At 43.0% G+C, this 20,992-nt stretch overlaps 1 protein-coding gene across 4 annotated transcripts in view; it reads right to left on the reverse strand.

The window, feature by feature from the left end:
• The window catches only part of Dmxl2 (Dmx like 2), a 143,175-nt gene extending 136,936 nt beyond the window's left edge, over positions 1-6,239 (reverse strand). For all 4 annotated transcript variants that reach the window (XM_031346264.1, XM_031346262.1, XM_031346263.1 and 1 more), the window contains exon 1: positions 5,907-6,239. In XM_031346264.1, coding sequence (XP_031202124.1) covers positions 5,907-5,993 — 87 coding nt within the window. In that variant the 5' untranslated portion in view covers positions 5,994-6,239. The remainder of the gene's footprint in view (positions 1-5,906) is intronic.
• Between the last annotated feature and the right edge of the window lie 14,753 nt (positions 6,240-20,992).

Genomic DNA, 20,992 nt, shown 5'->3' on the forward strand with positions numbered 1-20,992 from the left:
CTCTGTAGACCAGGCTGGCCTCGAACATAGAAATCCGCCTGCCTCTGCCTCCCAAGTGCTGGGATTAAGGGCATGCATCACCACCACCTGGCCCACACACACACTCTTAATAAATTAAGTAATGTAGTAATTGTTTGATGAAGAGAAGGGAGCTCCTTGGCAGCTGTGAACCCACTACTTCATAAATTCTCTGCATGGGCTTTTTATGAAGCCTGAAATTTTAGAGTACCACACTATGGGGTTCCATGAGATAAGACAACTGTCAACTAAGACCCAGAACTTCATCACAACCATTTTATAGTGCTGGCCCATCTTAACTCTGGCCCCAAAAAATTTCTAAAGAAAGTCACTAAACACATAGAGAGCACCTAATTCAAGAACTTCTGTTTACAGATGAAAAATATAAAAATGATTAGGTGATTTTTATCAAGATCATACAAATACTTACACAGTGAACTCCCATTGTGGAGGAAGGCTTTCAGAACCACACCAGAGTTTCTGGAAAACTGCTAATCTTTTCCTCCATCAGCACAAAAGCTAATTAACAATCTACACAGGGCCCAGTGTGGTGACACACTCCTTAAATTCCATCACCCAGGAGGCAGAGGCAGGGGGATCTCTGTGACTTAGAGGCCAGTCTGGTCTACACATCAAGAGCTACATAGTGAAACCCTATCTAAACAAACACATAAGCAAACACATAAGCAAACACCCACAATCTACACAAGGCCTTAGAAGGTACTTAGAATTCATACTTACATACCAAGTGAAACTAAATGTCTGAAATACTACCTATCAACTCAAACAGAAAGTTACATTCCAAAACCAAGTGGGCCAGTTTCTCTTGGAAAAGAAATCCCTTCTAAATCTTTGACTTGTCTTCCCCCTCACACTAAGCATTGGTAGTCTACAGATACATGAGGTGCCATATCTACTAATAACCAGCTAGTTCAGGAGCGTCTTTTCTATCCAACTCTCTGATATCCCGTCCAAAAGTAACCCCTCAGTTCTCCTAAGTCCTCACAAGAAGTGCCTGGTCAGCTGTGGCTAACATATCGAACACTTCTAGATGCCCGAGTTCTACACTTCTCTGCTTGTCTCCCTTGAGTCAGGGCTATGTCTTTTGGAGATTTTTAATCTTAATCTCCACAGAGTCTAGCCACCTATGTACTCAACAAACATGTGCTAAATGTAAATACAGGTTGACTGTTATTCTGTTATTGTTGATTATTATTTTCTTGGAAAAAAAGCCCTTACTTCTCTAAATATTAAACTATTAAAAGTGCCATAATTCTAATACTAAAATGTCACTCTACATTAGAAACAGCATTATCTTCTAATTTTTTGTATTTTAATTTATTTTTATGTGTATTGGAGTTTTGGTTGTGTAGATATACATGTCTGTGAACCATATACATGCCTGGTGCTGGCAGAGGATAGAAGACATCAGGCTCCCTGGGACTATAGTTATAGGCAGTTATACACACACACACACACACACACACACACACACACACACACACACAGATGGGGGAGGAGGGCGGCAGAGGGAGAGCACTGCCATGTATGGGCTAGAATTGAGCCTGGGTCTTCTGAAGAAACAGTATGCTCTTAACTGGTAAGCAATCTCTCCAGTCCCTACCTTCTAATTCTTAAAGGAACAGTTTTTTATTCAGACCAACTTTTAGTGATATATCAATTAAAATTATTTTTTAATTGCAGGCCAAACATGGTGGCTCATGTCTGTAATCGAAGTACTCCAAAGGCAGTAAGAGATAAGAGGATCAAATTCAAATTCAGTCTAAGCTAGCCAGCAACACCCTATCTCGAAAAAAAAAAAAAAAAAAAAAAAAAACAACATCAACAAAGGCTATGAGTAACATAAATCGTATTTTTTGACATTCAGAGAGTACTTGCTACTTAATGAAGCCCTGTGGCTGACAAGAAAAAAAAATCCTACATGAAGAGAGCTCGCTTACTAATCTGCTTTTGTATTACTCCATCCTTGGCTTTTGCTGCTCTTGCTTTTGGAGAGCCTTAGTACTGATCTTCCCAAACCATATATAGAGTCTCATCTATCTGCCTATTTGTACTCGTGTTCATCGAGTTTAATCTACCAATATATTATATATTCCCTAAAAAAGGAAATGACTAATTTTGTAAACTTGGATCAAAGTGTTAAACTCATGTGAAGCTGAAATAACATCAACTGCCCTCATATATCTAAAAATACACACAGGACTCTCTCTAAGCACAGATGGTGAATTTTAAAACTATATTAATAATCATGTATTACCATTATTATAATAGAAAGACTATTTCTCAAAAAAATAATAAACAATGAGAAGCCTATGCCTAATTTTAAAAGCCTCAGATCATCCACTCATCTGAAGAGTATTTAAAGGCAACACACACAATAAAGCTCAGACATGGTAGAGCATCTTTGAACTACCCAGGATCTAACTTTCTTCAGAATACTATTTCTAAAACTTAGATGTCTTACACACACACACACACACACACACACACACACACACACACACACAAACACAAGCAGACTGATAAAAAGGTAATGTTTTAAAGAATGATATACAAAAATGTCGTTTTAAAATAGACTTACAAAGTCACATTTGAATGATGAAAGAACCATCCTGGCTCACACATCACCTATGAAATGAAATCTGGGCTAACACACCACAAACTTCACCATGTCCATACAGCATAAGCTGGGACATCATGACATCAAGAAGCAGCCACTCACAGCCAGCCAACCAAGCCCCCAATGCATGTAGTGAAATACACAGTACACTCTTTTTCCATTATTACAATGTCAAAAGCATTGAAAAACTTAGAACAATTTTCATCTTCAATTCTTTCAGTTTATAGATTCCAAGTAAATTATCTATTCTATTTTGAAAAGATCACAAATACATCAGGCAACACATCATCTAAGAACCACTGGCTAGCTGCCAAGCAGACCTTCCTACTATACCATCTGCACCTTGAGGAAAACACGCACAAACACGAACACACCCGCACAAGCAGGCACAAACAGTACAGAGAGGCTGCTAAGAAGAAAACTTCCAGCAAAGCCCACCAAATGAATCGTCACAAGACTCATTCCAGCCATGCCCAGCAGTCCCTTAGTCACCTGATCCAGAACTGAAGGGTTTTTTTCTCAAACATAAACTATAAAATCAACTGACATGCTCTATGCAAAGAGACTTTATTTTCTGTAATTTTACCTTTACTATATATAGTTTTTGAGGTGTTTCTTAGTTGATTCTGGAATGCTTAAAAACAGGTAACTACTGTTATCTTTAAGCAAATATGTTTTCATAGTGCCCAGAAGATCATCTCTAGTTCACAGCAAGGTAACTGGAGCATGGCATTCATAATTAAGATATTAAAATGAAACGTATGCAAATAGATTTGTATTTGCACTTGCCAAAGGGTCAAAATAAGATTGTCACAGCCAGCATTCTAAACCAAATAAAATTCTCAAGACATGGCTGACAAGATAATAAGCAAGGCTGTCCTGATGGACATGAATATGTAGTCTGCAGGGTGCATGGGTCGGCTCAGGGGTCAAGGGCAGAGGACTTTAAGTCTGTGACCGGCATCCATGCTTATAACTTCCCTCCAGGGGATCTGACCCCTCCAGCCTCTAAGGGCACCTGTATTCACCCGCACAGACCCACACACTAGCATACACACATACACATAATTTAAAACAAAATAAATATTTTAAAATGTAGACTTCAGTAAGATCACTATGTCACAGAGAGGCCACTATGAGGATCAGAGTCAAGCAAAGTGAAAGACTGTAGGGCATCTGACAATGATTCCTTAATGCGGCTACCAGAAGCAACTATAGACTCTCGGTGAAGGGGCATGATGGACTAGTACTCAAAAAAAAAAAAAAAAAAAAAAAAAAAAAAAAAAGAAAGAAAGAAACCACTCTAGCAGCTATGAGAAGAAATGACCTGCTGGGATGAGTGGAAGGAATCCCATTTGGAAGCTTTCACACTAACACAAGGTTTTCCAACGAGGAGGTGACTACAGACATTGAAAGGAGTGAATCTGGTAGACATTACATAGTCAGACTTGGTGACAGAATAAATTCATATGGGAACTATGGCCACAGATGGCCTGTGGTATCCCCGCCCCTGCAGAGCACTGATAGTTCTTACACTGACTGGCCTTTCCAGGCAAAATCTAGTTTAACTCTGTAAACCAGCTCTGCAGGGAGCTAAGAGAAACACTATGTTTTGGTGTTGTTTCATTTATTTTAAGCATAGATACATACCTCTACCACCTAAGTACTACAGGTGTAGTACCACCTAACTAATGCTTCACTTTTGGATGGACCCAGTAAACTACCATCACCCCATTTCCATAACCAAAAATCCAGATTTACTTCTTGAAGGAAACCCACTCTTGTGACCCTAGGGGACTTCCTCCTTCTCTACACACTAAAAGACACAAAAGTATTTTTTTTTCTCTCTATTCTCCAAACAATCTCCACACACTTAAAGACCAAGCTCCAGTCTATGTTATTGGGCTGGTATTTTTTTTAACAATTTTCATCGTGGGGGAGGAGCAAACATGAATATACAGTAAGCATATGGAGTCAGACGGCAACCTGGCATGAGTTTGTCTTCTCCTTCCACCATGTGAGTCATGAGGGGGGTTATATTCAAGTCTCTAGGTTTGATAGCAAGCACCTTTACCCAGCAAGCCGTGTCACAGGGCCCTATACTGATGTTTTAAGTCACATGTGGAGCAAACACAGGACCAATGATAGTGACAGAATAATATGTCAAACAACCCTAATTTTAAAGTATTCTTTCAAAACTAGAACAAAGCTGAGCTGACTACATTTTAAAATTAAAAAGGCCAAAAAGCAACCTTGTTTGGTTTTTTAATGAATCACAAAACATTAAAAACAGATAAAGTGTTCCAGAATGCAGTGCTACATAATGATTCTGCAGTTTTGCTGTAATTTTTTCTGCAGTTTTAAAAACATGCTGCTGCAGACATCAAATCAAATGGTTTCCGTTGTCTAAAAAGCTTATTACTAAGCAATATCCAATTTTATTAAGCATGATGACTATCAATAGGTACTTAACAGAGGTCTCATTACTACAATTCCTTCTAAGAAGGGCCGTGTATATATTTAATATTAAAAAACCCATTATTAATCCATGTGAATCTTACAAAATAATCTCTAGGAGAGCTTGATTTTAACAGCCTTTTCTCAAAAAAAGGATTGATGAATCCCACCGATATGGTTGAGAAACTATCTATGTCGTGTAGGTAGGTGCTAGTTTCCAAAATGTTATGTTTACAAACATCTTTATCACACGCCCAAGGAAAGTCATAAAATGTAACATTGCTTCAGGCTTAAAAAAAAAAAAAAAAAAAACTACCTTGCAAAGATTAAGTTATTACCTGAAAGGATTACCGAAACAGAACCTAGAGCTAGATAAGATAGGCCACTCATGAAAAGGTGACTTCCATTCTAACTCTTTCAGGGAGAAAGCGGATTTTTCTATTCCCTTGTGCTAAGATTCTACCTTGGGAAATACGGAGGGCGCGTTTAAAGCCGCAGGCTGGTCGGGAAGCCAGGGTGCAGCACCGCCTCCATACCCTGAGACCAAGACCGTTCGCTGCCAGCCAAGAGTAGGTGGAAGCCGCCCCGGGCTCCGGCGGCTGACACCACCTCCCCGCACCGCAAACCCCGGGGCTACCCCGAACCCTCCATCCCCGCCACCCGCGCACTCACCGGGCGGACTAGGGCGATGATTCCTCAGCCTCCCCCCGCCCCCGCCCAAGCCCAGAGCCGAGGGGGCGTGGGTGGGCCCGCCGCTCGCGGCCCTACGGGAGGCCCCGACTCTGCTCACCGTGAAGGGGACGTCCCCGACGCTGCCCACCGAATAGCAGTTGTCTCCAGGGTTGACAGCCCCGGTGAGGACCTGATGCAGATGCATCTCGGGATTCCGGCTGGACCGAGCTCTGCGCCGGAGGAGGACGAGTCCCGCGCCGGGCCGCAGCCGCTTCCCGTGCGTCCTCGGGACTCAGCGCCCCGCTCGTCTGTCGCCTGCGGGCCGCCGCCCGGCCATGAGAGGCTCCGGCCGCCGCAGCCCGACCGCCGCTCGGCTGCGGAAATGCCCGGATGCTCCCACAGCCCTGCCGCACCGGCGCACAGTGCGGGCGCACGGCCGCGGCGCGCGTGCGAGGCGGGGGCGGCGCCGGGGAGCGCGCCAGCGGGGCGCGTGCACGGCCGTCACTCCGGGCGCCAGGGAGAGGCCGGCGCGCGCCCGGCGCGGGGACGCGACATGGAAGAAGGACGCGCGCGCGCGCGCGCGCGCCACCGTCTTCAGGACAGCTCCGCGCGCCGCGTCGCGCGGACCCTCTGTGCCGGTTGCGCGCGCAGACGTGCGGGAGTTCCCTGCGAGCCCAGGGCCCAGACCTCCGGGGGCGGGGCCCGGGGGCCGGCCTGTTTTGCTAAGTGTTTAAGCGTCTCTCGAGGACAGTGTGTGCTGGTCAGCACCGCTGACCTCAGGGGAAGGACGCTACCACCATCACTGGGCAATCCCATGGTCTTTAGGTCCTTCTGTGTGCTTTAAAGTACGCGGCATTTTACAGCCTTTAAGGGAAGCTCAACTCCCCCGACAGCAAATTGTTTTGCTTACACTTTTTTTTCTCACGCGTCCCCCTAGAGACCGGTGATCCCTCTATCTCAATGTGTTTTCCCCCAGAGTGTGATGTCATGAAGTCGCAGAATCGCCTGCTTTTCCAAGCTGTCTGCTAAATTGAAATCAGATCCCTGCCCCCACCCCCTGGGTCAATTCATTGCGATTTTTAGCTCAGGTTGTAGAGAAGAAACTGCGGCATGGAACAAAGGTTAACGAGGAAAAATTTAAGTCCAAACAAGCACAAGGCTTACAACAGATACAAAAATCGATGAGGTCACAATTTGTTAACTAGGAGGCTGCAAGGATCCCTCTGAGGACCAATGGATCCAATTTTGACAGTCTAGGAGCAACTAGAAATGATGCATTACAATAAAGAAATTAGGGGGAGCTAGAAAGTAAAATATCTGGGGAAGGCTCTAACTTTAATGCTTGAGACAGGTGGTACTGTATATCAGTTAGGGAAAAGATATGATAGTTAAGAAATAAACGCGCCCAGGGGCAGGGGGGGTCCTATGTCCAGGGCTTTCGAGACACTGAATCCACTGAGAAGCCCGGATTTTGTTCTGCCTGTCCTGAAGGCTAGCAGCTACTCCTGAACTGAAATGTATAATCAGGTGACTGTGCCGCTGCTCACCGAGGGTTAAGCCGAGGGTGGGGAGAATGGAGGCAGCTTCGGTCTGTTTAGTGTTCCGGAGAAAGCAGCAGAAGTAATCGTCTAAGGCATATCCCTTTTTCATCTGTAGTGACATAAGCCCCCAGGCCAAAATCTCAGGGTCACTCCCCACCTCCCCCCATCCGTTTCTCTTGGACGTTCACAATCCATGCACCCAGCTCCCCAGCCCCCTTCCCTTCCCGTTGTTCCGCCTTCACAGCTTCTCACTTAACTACCCTGGTTGCCTCCCATGTGCTGCCTTCAGTACATTCGCTCTCCAATCCATCCAGAGAAACATTTTTCTGTTTGGTTTAGGGCGTTCTGGGATGCGAAGCCAGGACCTGGCCCCAGCTAGGTAAGTCCTCTGTCACTGAGCTACTGCCACCAGCCCAGGGAAACCATTTTAATCTGTAGTTGCTCCTATTCCCTGGGAGTTAAAGTCCACACTCCTTAGCTTGTCTGACAATCCACTCAATCTGGTTTTGCCTAATCTTCCTGTTTTAGCTCAAGCTGTTCTATTACCCACTAGTCTCCAGCCCCACTGAGTTAATGCCCTTTCCAGAGCATTCTGGGTTTTTTTGGTTTGGGGTTTTTTGTTTTGTTTTGTTTTGTTTTGGGGTTTTTTGGTTGTTTTGTTTTGTTTTGTTTTGTTTTGTTTCATGCTTCCTTGGCTTTACTCATGCTCTTTGTGCTCTCTGGAATGCCTTCCTCCCCTTGCTGACCTGAGAAACCATACTGTAACTCTTTTTTTGTTTGGTTGGTTGGTTGGTTTTTCCAGACAGGGTTTCTATGTATAGCCCTGGCTGTCCTGGAGCTCACCCTGTAGACCAGGCTGGCCTTGAACTCAGAAATCCACCTGCCTCTGCCTCCCAAGTGCTGGGATTAAGGGTGTGCACCACCATGCCTGGTCCTTTTTTTTTTTTTTTTAAGATTACACGGTAGCTGTCTTCAGACCACCAGAAGAGGGCGTCAGATTTCATTATGGGTGGTTGTGAGCTACCATGTGGTTGCTGGGATTTGAACTCACAACCTTCAGAAGAGCAGTCAGTGCTCTTACTTGCTGAGCCATCCCCAGGCCCCATACTGTAACTCTTAAGTGACCTTGACTATCTCCAAATACCTTAAGGCTGTGTGGTGTGACATGCACAACACACACACTACAATAATATGTTTGTTTGTGCTATGTGTTCGCTGACTAGATTCCATAGGCATTTCAAGTTAAGGTCACTGTTTAATTTTCCCTAGACCTAGAACTGTAATACTTTATTGACATATAAGAGTAAAAGATAAATAAAAGCATCCAGCCAAGCATGGTAGCACATACCTGTAATTTCTAGAACTACAGAGCCTGAAGCAGTAGCACTGCTTTAAATTCAAGGCTAGCCTGAGCTTCATAGTAAATTCAAGGCCAACCTAGAATACATACCCAGATCCTGTCTCAAAAAAACAAATTCTCATACTAAATTTATTGTCATTTCTATCTTTTTATTTCTATCTTTTGACACTACATGCAATTTACTGAATTCTGGGAAATCATCGATTCTGTGTAATTAGTGATAGACAGCTGACTGTGAATAAAAGATAGAAAGCTATGTGACTAAAAAAGAAACACATTAAAGATATAACAGACAGAAAAACAAAAGTTATCATAACCAATGAAGTCCCATGTTGTGCATGAATAACATGAAAATAAATACTAGAGTTGTTTCTTTGTCATAGCAACTTCTATTGCATATGTGGGCAGAGCATGTATCTACAAAAACTGTATAAAGTGGTTAAATACAATACATTAAAATAAATCTCTGTGTAAGAAAGTTTAATTCCTGTAGATAAAGATTTCCTGCCAGGCAGTGATTCATGCCTTTAACCCTAGCAAGTGGGAGACAAAGGCTGGTGGATCTCTGTGAGTTTGAAGCCAGCCTAGTCTACAGAGCAAGTTCCAGGACAGCCAGGACTACACGAAGAAACCCTATCTTGGGAGAAAAAAAAATCAGTAGAAACAAAAAAAAAAAAAGCAGACTAACAATCCGAAGCAATTCTAACACTGTATTCATAAGCACAGGCCAAGTGCTTTGTTAAATGTCAAATAACAGAAGAAAAATGGAAGGTGTGTTATAGAAGCCAGTTTTAGGGAGAACAAATAGCAAGAAGGAAACAATTTCAGAAAGAGTTCGAGCTAGGTGTGTCGGCTCATTCCTGCAATCCAGCACTCGAGAAGCTGGCCAATGGATACCTAGTAAGATCCTATCTCTACAAATCGAACGATCTCAATCTCCACACTCACAACCGAAAGAAATAGTATTTCAAAGCCCAGAAGCCTGAAACCCGTGCTTCAGGGGCAGCTCAGCCAGGAAAGAGTTCGACTCAAAAGCAGGAGGATTTGAGTTCAATCCTAGAATGCAGTTTAAAAAGGAATTAAAAAAAAAAAAAAAAAAAAAAAAGCAGGTGTAGTGGTACATGTTTGTAATTCCAGCACTGGGAAAGACTTAAGAGCAGGGCAGATGCCTATAACTCACCGTCCAGCCAGCTAGAGACTATGTCAGGAAACAAGACAATCAAAACCAAAAACAAAACAAAACAAGATAGCAGGGCTGAAAAGATGGATCAGCGGTTAAGAGCACCGACTGTTCTTTCAGAGGTTCTGAGTTCAAATCCCAGCAACCACAAGGTTCACAACTATCTATAATGGGATCTGATGCCCTTTTCTGGTGTGTCTGAGGACAGCTTATGTACTTATGTATAATAAATAAATAAAATCCTTTAAAAAAAAAAAAAAAGATAGCAGGCTTCTAAGGAAAAACATCCAAGGCAGAGTTCTAGATGGACAGACAGACACACACACACACACACACACTAGAACCATTGTTAATACTAGATTCTGGATGAACCTTCACTGCGTTAGGAAACTGAGACAACCCCACTCTTAGACAAATCATCCCGAGGCCGACTAAAGTGTTACTGATTTCTCATGACTTAAGTATTTCCCAGCCAGGCCTTCCTTGCTTTGTAGCATTCCATGAGGTGTGGAGCCATTCACAGAACTGTGAAGCAGAGATCTTCCTTGTTCTCACTGTATCAACTCAAAAATCTAAAGCTGGCTTCCACCTTCCCATTCCTTCCTCTGGAGTCCTTAAATGACTGTGTCTCAGGATTGCAGACGGCAAGATAAGGCTCCCCTATCGTAACCAATCCTCATATTGTCCAGTCTGGCTGCCCCTAAACTCACAGCTAATAGCTTCTTTGAAAGTCCACCATTTCATTTTTTCTTTATCCATCTGCTCTTCTGCATGGACCTAAAAATAAAGGTTCTTCTTTCTGATTTGGAAATGGCTGTCTGGCCTGGAACTTTCAAGATAAACTAGGCAGGCCTCAAACTGACCCAGATACACCTGAGCTGAGATTAAAGCTCCTTTAAATTAACAAAACATTCGGCTCAAGAGATGGCTCAGTGGTTTAGAGCTCTGGCTACTCTTCCAGGTGACTTGGGTCCACACCAAAATGGCAGCTTACAACTGTCTGTAACTCCCATTCCAGGGGATCCAATGACGCCCTCTTCTGGCTTCTACAGGCAGCAGGAATGTCTGTGGGGTGCATGCATGCAAGCAAAACATTAATACAAGTAAAATAAATATTTAAAAAATAAATTAACACAGCAAGCAAACACAATTGTAAGGTAACTGCCTCATGTCCTCAGGTTTTGTTCGGTTTTGAGGCAGAGTCTCAGGCAGCCCATGCTGGTCTCCAACTCAGGATGTAACCTGAGCTGAACTTACCTGCTGCTTCTTCTGCTTGCTCCCTTCTAGTGTTGGGATTACAGGCATGCGCCATTACCACCACTACCAGCTCTACAGGTTTTAATAGTAAATGCCTGTGGGTTGAATTTAATGACACTTTAAATATCAGAGGGCCTTAGTTTCCCAGCAGTAATCACAAAACCCACGCCCAAAATTCAGTGGCTGAGAATAACAAACTACAGTATCTCAGTGTCTGTGGGTAAAGAGTTCAATAGTAGCTTAGGTGGAAGGTCCGGGTTCAGATACAGTGGAAATGTCAGCTTGATATGGAATAAAAGAAGCTTGATACAAAAGCCTGCATACCGCTTGATTCCACTTCTATAGTTTTACAGTATATTGATAAGGTTTCCTTGGACAGAAGGTGGGACAGAAAATAATTCTTAATGGGCATGGAGTTGCTTTTTGACATGATACAAATAAATGTTTTAAAATAAAAATGTAGTCATGGTATTTCTGCAAGTTTATCATAAATCACTGAATAATATAGCTGGAATTAGTGAATTTTCTGACAAATAAATTATAATCTTGATAAAACAATCTTTAAAAGAAGTATCAACCTGACCTAGAGACATCCGAAGGCTTCCCAGATAGCATACTGCCCTGGTGAGATAGCTGGTCCTCATAGCTGGCAGAAGGACACAGCCCTCACAGTGTGATTCTCTCCACAGGTCTGTCCTCAGAACGCTGCAGATGACTTCTCCTACAGGAAATGTAAGAATGAGATCCCTAGGACCTGTAATGTCTTTTATAGTTTAGCCTAAGAAGTCACTCTATTGGGGATGAGGATGTAGCTCAGTTAGTAGTGTATTAGACTAGCGTGCATGGACCCCATGCTAGCACCACAGAAACCCTGGTGATGGCACACTCCTATCATCACAGTATTTGACAAGGGAAGGTGAAGGAATTGGGAGTTCAAGAAAAGGGGACAGGGGAGCAGATAGATGTATGGGAAGGGGAGGACTAAGGAAACATAGGTATCAGGAGGAGGAAGGAGAAGGGCTGGAGAGATGGCTCTGTGCTTAAGAGTCCTTGCTGCTCTTCCAGAGATGTAGGTTCAGTTCCCAGAGTCCACATGATGGCTCCCAACGTCTGTAACATCTTGGAATATAAGCATGGGGACTTCCAGGACATCTGACATCCTTTTCTAAGTCTCTGAAAGCACTAGGCACACACACAGCACCTAGACATACAATGCAGTCAAACACCTATACATATAAAAATAAATGTAAACCAAAAAAAAAAAAAGAAAGAAAAAGAAAAAGAAATGAGAAAAACTCTTGTGAGGTGGAAGAGCTCGCATTTGCTGTGCTGCCCTCCTTCCCATCAGCCTACAGTGATTGACTTGGTGACCTCGCACACACTTCACCATTTAACTCAAACCTTATGTCTTTAATTTTTTCTCTCACACAAGGCAATTTTTAAACACTCTTCTTTGAGGCAGTGATGACTCTTTATGAATGAAATGAAATTCATGTTTTTATTTTCATAAGAGGGTGACTTTTTGTGGGTTACTTTGTTACTAGGCTACTCAAAGATTAATCATCTTTAGAAGGTGAAAAGGATGGCTCGTTTTTTGCATACTTATGCTGTGAAAAGCACTGGGGGTAATGGTGCACACTTACAATCTCAGAACTCAGGAGGTAGAAGCTGGACAGTCACAAGCTGAAGGGCAGCCTGATTACAGAGCAAGTTACAGGCCAAGGCTATATAGGAAGGCCCTGTCTCAGAAAGCGAAAATGAAAGGACTGATTTACTCTAAATCTTTCCTTCCTTCCTTCCTTCCTTCCCTCCCTCCTTCCTTCCTTCCTTCCTTCCCCCTCCTTCCTTCCCTCCCTCCTTTTTTCCTTCCTTCCTCCTTTCCTTCCTTCCTTCCTTCCCTCCTTTTTTCCTTCCTTCCTTCCTTTCTTCCTTCCTTTTTAAGACAGGTCTCTCTGCCTAGTACTGGCTGTCTAGACCAGGCTGACCTCAGACTCAAGAGATCTGCCTGCCTCTGCTTCCTGTGTGCTGGGATTTAAGGCATGGACCACTATTCCAGACACACAGATTCACTTAAATTAGCACTTAAGTGGGAACTAACTTTTAAAATATTTTGTTATTTAATAGTCACTATGTAGAGATACTACTCATCTTTCCAACTTCGTCTTTCAAGACCTCTGATCTCTAAACAGACAGACGCACCACCACACGGGGGGGGGGGGGGGGGGTGGAAATCCCGGTTAATGTTTCAAGCCTCTGGACAGTGGTTACTTCCCCTTTCTAGAAGTTCCCTCATGACCATACTAATTGTCTAATTTCTACTCTTCTTTACACAATGTTTTGAATTCAGGTCAGAGGCGATCAACTCAGTAAAATCCCCCTGCCCACCAACACACACACACACACACACACACACACACACACACACACGCCCATGGCTTAGATTCCTTCTTTATGTCCTCATTCCCTCTCTAGAGAGAGAAGAGATGGCCTTGCCCATGACGATCACTGGTTGCCTTCCCTACTGTCTACTCTCTCCTCATTAGGACCCCAGTTTTTATGTGAAAAATAGATTGAGAATAAATGAGAGAGAGAGGGGGTAATTGTGTTCCCCAGACTACCTTATTGCAGTTTAGACTTATTGCAGTTTAGGCTACATTATGATAAGTGAGTCAAAATAAAGTGCTTTCTGGAAATGTTTCTTCTAAAGCAGTTGTGCTGGCTAGTTTTTATGTCAACTTAACACAGGCTAGAGTCATTTGGGAAGAAGGAACTGTAGTTGAAAAAATTCCCCTACCAGATTAGCCTGTAGACAAACTTGTGGGGCAAGTTTTTGGTATTTTTTTTTTTTTAATCAATAGTTAAAAGTTTGAAGGTCCAGTCCATTGTGGGCAATGCCACCCCAAAGCATGTGGTCCTGGGGTGTATAAGAAAGCAGGCTGGGGCTAGTGAAATGGCTCAGCGGGTAAGAGCACTGACTGCTCTTCGGAAGGTCATGAGTTCAAATCCCAGCAACCACATGGTGGCTCACAACCACCCGTAATGAAATCTGGCACCCTCTTCTGGTGTGTCTGAAGACAGCTCCAGTGTACTCATTTATAATAATAAATTCATCTTTAAAAAAAAAAGAAAGAAAGAGAGAGAGAGAAAGAAAGAAAGAAAGCAGGCTGAACAAGCCATGGAGAATACCTACCATGGCATGCCGACCTTGACTCCCTGGTCTACAAGCTATAAGCTGAAGTAAACCCCCTCAGCCTTCCCCGAGTTGCTTTTGGCCATGGTCTTTTATCACAGTAATAGAAACTTGAACCCAGAGGGTACATACATCCCTTCTATCACTGCCTTCTTCCTTGTTCTCTCCTGTTTCCTTCAGATATGGATGTGATGATTGGAGCTCCATCCACCCTAGAGCACAAGGATCAAGAGCCAACACTAGGAGTGACAGAGGAGAAAAGTGAGAGTCTCAAATGAGTCCCAGGAGATGGGGGAACTCTAACCAGCCCTGGCCTGCTACAACTGGGTTGTTGTTGTTGTTGTTGTTGTTACTATTATTGCTGTTGTTGTTGTTATTACATTTTCTTATTTATTTATTTGTGTGTGTGTGTGTGTGTGTGTGTATACATGCATGTGCCATGGAGTGGGTGTGGAGAGGACAACTTTGAAGGAGCAAGCTTTCTTCTTCCTTCATGTGGGTTCCAGTGATCAAGCAGAGGTCTTCAGGTTTGGCAGCAAATGCCTCTATCTGCTGAGCCATGTCCTCAGCCATCACCACCACCATCCTTCTCATCATCATTATGTTTCCAATTGTTTGTTTTAACACAAGGTCTCATGTGGCCTAGGTTAGTCTCATCCTCATTGTAGACTAGCATCACCATGAACTGGTCCTCCTGCCTCAGACTCCCAAGGGTAGGGATTGTAGATGGGCATCACCACACCCAGCCTAACTTGTTTGGTTCACGCCACTGTGTTTTTGTCTATCTGTTAAAGCTGGCACCCCTTCCTGTTAGTGTTTTACCTCCTAAGGTCTGGCATAATTCTTGTTACACAGCAGGAACTTAAGAAATATTTACTGCTGGGCATATTGGCTCACATATTTAATCCCAGCACTAGGAACACAGAAACACGTGGATCTCTATGAGTTTGAATCTAGTCTGGTCTACAAAGCAAGTTCTATGCCACAGTGAGACACTGTCTCAAAAGAAAAAGAAATGTTTATTAATCCGAGTCTCATGGATAGTTAAGGATTTGCATACCTTCCTGAAGTATCCAGAACAAAATATTATATTTTATGGGGAAGGCCAGATAGTGGTTGCAGCATTAGAGGGTGGGAACATTGATAAAATATTAGGATTAAGCAAAAGTTAGAATTAATCACTGAATTAGTCTTGGTCTAATGATAAGACAGAAGGCTGTGTTAGGCCTCTACAGAAACAAACTGGATTTTCTGGGATGGAGTTTAAGCAGGATGTAATTTTAAATTGAGAAGAACAGGTTAATTTGATCATAGACTGAGACGGCAAATGGACCTTGCTAGGTTCTTCTAGTTGCTGAGAAAAAAAGTCGCTCATGCAATTAAGCAAACGTTGTGGTATTATTGTGTTATGGAGATCTCCAAAGTAGCCACAGTCTACAGGCCAGAACAACACTGACAGAGGCTGGATTTCCTAACCCCACAGGGACAGAGGGAAGTGAGACATGAAGAAATGGTGTTCTCTCTTGCATGGAAGAATTCATAGCAGAAACAAGAAGTGTGGCGAGGTCTGGATCTAGGGTTTGGTTTCTGGTAGAGGTAGACTGTGCATGCTCCTGCATTAGCAGTTAACAAAACAAACAAACGAACGAACAAACAAACCCTGATGCTGTCAGCTGACTCGGCTTTATTCCCTGATGTGAATTCCACTAGCTTGTTTGTACAGGCATATCCCAAAGGTCATCAACACTTTCACCTTTGAAGCAAGATCATATTTAAAAGGATACATGAAAAGTTTTTTTCCCATTAAGCTTTCCCCCTTTTATTAAAAAGAGATTATTTCCCTCATACAATATATCCTGATTACAGTTTCCCCTCCCTGAACTCCTCTCAGTTCCCCCTGCCAGCCATGTCCAGTCCCTTTCTGTCTCAGGTCAGAAAAAAAAAAAACAGGCTTCTAATAGATAACAACAGAACACAACAAAATAAAATATAATATAATAAGATAAAATAAAAGCCATCACATCAAAGTCGGACAAGGCAAACCCACAAAGGGAAACGGGCCCCATGAGAAGGCACTAGAGTCAGAGACTAACTCATTCACATACTCAGCAATGCCATTTAAAAACTAAACTGAAAGATATAATATATACACAGAGGGCCTGGTGCACACCTGTGCAGGTCCTGCGCTTGTGGCTTCATTCTGAGTTCATATGAGCTTTGCTCGGTTGATTTAGAGGACCTTGTTCTTAGTGAGTGTACTGGCTGGTTTTGTGTGTCAACTTGACACAAGCTGGAGTTATCACAGAGAAGGGAGCTTCAGTTGGGAAGATGCCTCCATGAGACCCAGCTGTGGGGCATTTTCTCAATTAGTGATCAAGGGGGTAGGGCCCCTTGTGGGTGGTGCCATCCCTGGGCTGGAAGTCTTGGGTTCTATAAGAGAGCAGGCTGAGCAAGCCAGGAGAAGCAAGCCAGTAAGGAACATCACTCCGTGGCCTCTGCATCAGCTCCTGCTTCCTGACCTGCTTGAGTTCCAGTCCTGACTTCCTCTGGTGATCAACAGCAATGTGGAAGTAAGCTCAATAAATCCTTTCCTCCCCAACTTGCTTCTTGGTCATGATGTTTGTGCAGGAATAGAAACCCTGACTAAGACAGTGAGCTTTTTAAAAAAGCAGATTGCTCTAAAAAAAAAAAAAAGAACTGTCCACCTATGGATAAGTGGATTAAAAAAAATATACTATAAACATACAAGAGGCTGGGCGGTGGTGGTGCACGCCTTTTATCTTAGCACTTGGGAGGCAGAGGCAGGCAGATTTCTGAACCCTCTTTGAAAAACAAAACGGTTAATTTTTAAACAAAGAACCTCTCTATGAAGAAGTTTAATTTAAAAAGTAGGAGGAAAAAGGACATGCAAGGTATGCATTCACTTATAAGTGGATATTAGCCATAAAATACAGGATGTTCATGCTATACTCCACAGACCTGAGGAGGCTGGACAGGAAGGAAGGCACAAGCAAGGATGCTTAAGCTTCCTTTGGAAGGGAGAACAAAATGGTCCTGGAAGGCAGATGGAGGGAGAGAGGACTGGGAGGAGAGTGAGGGTTTGAGGGTCAGATGCGGGGAGGGGCAGGAGGGATAGCCAGGTGGCCATGAGAATGATTGGAAATCTGCAACTGATGGGGGTGGGGAAATAGGGGCTATCTCCAGGAAGAAATGGAGACCTGCTGGGATAAGAGAGGTACCCAAGAATCAATGGGGTGTCCTTAGGAGTGACTCATAGCATTGGGATTATGGAGCCAGGAAAGGCTGCCTCCTGAGGGAGGGAACAGCCAACTAATAACCATCCGAGCTCGAGACCCATCGCATGGGCAAGCACCAATCTCTGACGCTGTTACAATACTCTGTTACACTTGCAGATAGGAGTCTAGCATGGCTGCCTTCTGAGAGGATCCACCCAGCAGCCGACTCAGACAGATGCAAACACACACACACCCAAGCAGCAGATGGATCTTGGAGGCTCTTATGGAAGAATAGGAGGAAGGATTGCAGTCCCTAAGGGGATAGGATTTCCACAGGAAGTCCAACAGAGTCAACTAACCTGGACCCTCTGGGCTGTCAGAGTCTGAACCACCCACCAAAGAACACACATGGGTTAGACCTAGACCTGCTGCTCATACGTAGCAGATGTGTAGCTTGACCTTCATGTGGGTCCTTAACAACTGGAATGGTGACTATCCCAAAAGCCGTCGCCTGTATGTGGGATATGTTCCTCAAACTGGGCTGCCTTGTCTGGCCTCAGTGGGAGAGCAAAGACCTAGTCTCCCAGAGACTTGAAGTGCCAAGGCATGGGGGATACCCAGGAGGCCTCCACCAGCTCAGAGCAGAAGGAGAGGAGATTGGGGGAAAATTACTGGAGGGAGTGACCAAGAGGGGGACAGTAAGCAGGATGTAAAGTGAGTAAGTAAAAGAATAACAATAGTAATAGTAATAATAATAATATTTTTAAAAAAGAAAGTAGGAGACTAGCCATATGGTTGAACATATAAAGGAGCTTGCCACTCAGACTGGTGACCTGAGTTCATTTTCCCAGGGCCCTGAGGGCAGAAGGAAAGAACTGGCTTCTTTGAGTTGCCCTTTGATCTTCATAAGCATTGAATGATACATGCATGTGCACCCACACACTCAAACGCACATATGTGGGCTGGTGAGATAACTCAGCAGTTAAGAGCACCAACTGCTCTTCCAAAGGTCCTGAGTTCAAATCCCAGCAACCACATAGTAGTTCACAACCACCTGTAATGAGTTCTGATGCCCTCTTCTGGTATGTCTGAAGACAGCTACAGTGTACTTATTTATAATAATAAATAAATCTTTGGGCCGGAGCGAGCAGGGTTGACCAGAGTGAGCAGAGGTCCTAAAAAAAAATCAATTCCCAACAACCGGATGAAGGTTCACAACTATCTGTACAGCTACAGTGAGTACTCATATGCATAAAATAAATAAATCCTTTAAAAAACACACACACGTGCACACGCACACACGTACAGACATCCACACAGTAAATGTGATACAGTAATTTTTAAAAGAAAGTAGGACCTCAAAATTCAGGATGCTGAGGCAGGAGAATCTCAAGTTTAAGGGTAGCCTGAGCTACATTTTCTAAGGTCATGTCTCAGAAGAGAGAAGAAATGTCTAGGAATCCATACTCTGATTAACATTATATATTCTGCAAGTCTTTCATAGAGTTAAATTTAAAATATGAACAAATAAGTTGTTTGTAGAATTATTTCACCATTACTTAAATGTATAACAATGTATGTCTGTTAAATTTCTAATCCAAATGTAAAATACACATCTACATTTACTTAACAGCTACGCAGCACAGGGCTCCTAAGTATACATGGAGTACATGCTCAGATTCCCAAAGGGTGAGATGTCCCTGCTGAACCTTCGGCCTTAGCATTGGGGAGGTGAGTTCCATAGCCTACAGCCCTCAGCTCCATTGCCTCTGGTTCTGAGGAGACAATGACTCCCTGATGTGTGCATTTATAAAGACATGGAACTCCCAAAAGCCACAGTGTCTGCCACTGGTTTTGCCTAAAATTCTTTCTCTTTTTCTTCTTCTCCCCAAACACACTCCACACAATTCAACTTCAAATCCGATTTCCTTTCTTTTTCTTTTCCTTTTTTTAAAAAAGATTTTATTTATTATTATAAATAAGTACACTATAACTGTCTTCAGACACATCAGAAGAAGGCGTCAGATTTGATTATGGGTGGTTGTGAGCCATCATGTGGTTGCTGGAATTTGAACTCACAACCTTTGAAAGAGCAGTTGGTGCTCTTACCTGCTGAGCCATCTTGCCAGCCCTCTTTTCCTTTTTTTAAAAAAAAATTTATTTATATATGCAGGTACATTGTAGCTGTCTTCAGACACACCAGAAGAGGGCGACAGATCCCATTACAGATGATTGTGAGCCACTATGTGGTTGCTGGGATTTGAACTCAGGACCTCTGGAAGAGCAGTCAGTGCTCTTAACTGCTAAGCTATCTCTTCAGTCCTCCCCCCTTTTTTCTAAATAATCACTTCCCATGTAAAATCTTTCCTCTTGATTTGTGGCATCAAATACATTGTTATCACTTTATGCTCCTACAAATCTCTGTGCCTCTGCTGCAGAGTCTCCGTTATTTCTTTAAAGCACGCACAACTCCTGTGTACATATAAAATGAAATTATAGCAAATATTTTACCCAATTTACTTCCTAATGAGTAACCAGACAGATATTAACCTAGTTTAAGTGAGAATGTGGCTTGCAGTGGTTCTTCTTCACCTAACAAAGGTCAATTTCAATTGCATTTGTTTATGACAATTAATTATGAGGGGGAGGGAAGGTTAACCAAAACTCAGTAGCTATGGAAGTACCACAGGAAACCTGCTACGTTTGTAAGCTAATTAAACATTAATGTTTAAATGAATTATTTGTATCCCTATTAGTTTTCAAACATTTTGTCTTTATGCTTTGCAGTGTTTTAAAACACCCTGATCAATAGCCAATCATTCCAATGGAATCAAATGGAACACCCTAAGTTAACTGTGACATCCCACCTGAGGGCCTGTCGGTTCAACTTTCTAATTTGTTTCCAAGTCTTGGATCATTTTGCTGACATTTGATGGCTTAGAGCTTTGCCTACAGATCTGCAGATCTAGCCCAGAACTAGGTCTTCAGATTTGGGTCAAACACTCTGAACTCCTCCATGCCATGCATCAAACAAAACACCCGTGAGAAACAGAAAGCAAATGTCTTCTGCCGACTTCAAGGACCGACTTCAGAACATATTTAAAAATGCATAGCCAGACAGGTGACTCACATCTATAATGCCAGAACTCAGGAAGCTGAAGCAGGAGAATTGCCAGAGATATGTTGAGTAGCCTGAGTCACGAAATGAATTTGAGGCCAATCAGCTTCAGAGTAAAACCCCTCTTTAAAAACAAAAACAAAAACAACAAACAAACAAACAAAAAAACCACTTAAGAAACCTACATAACAAAGAATTGAAACTGTACTTTTAGTAGGGAAGTCTAGGGCTAGAGATGTGGCTCAGTAAATAAACCTTTGTCATCTAAGCCTGGAGACCTGCGTTGGGATTCCCAGCACTGCCATGAAAAGTCAGGCATGGT

Source organism: Mastomys coucha, unplaced genomic scaffold (genome assembly GCF_008632895.1).
Source record: "Mastomys coucha isolate ucsf_1 unplaced genomic scaffold, UCSF_Mcou_1 pScaffold23, whole genome shotgun sequence".
In the NCBI taxonomy this organism is placed as follows: Eukaryota; Metazoa; Chordata; class Mammalia; order Rodentia; family Muridae; genus Mastomys; species Mastomys coucha.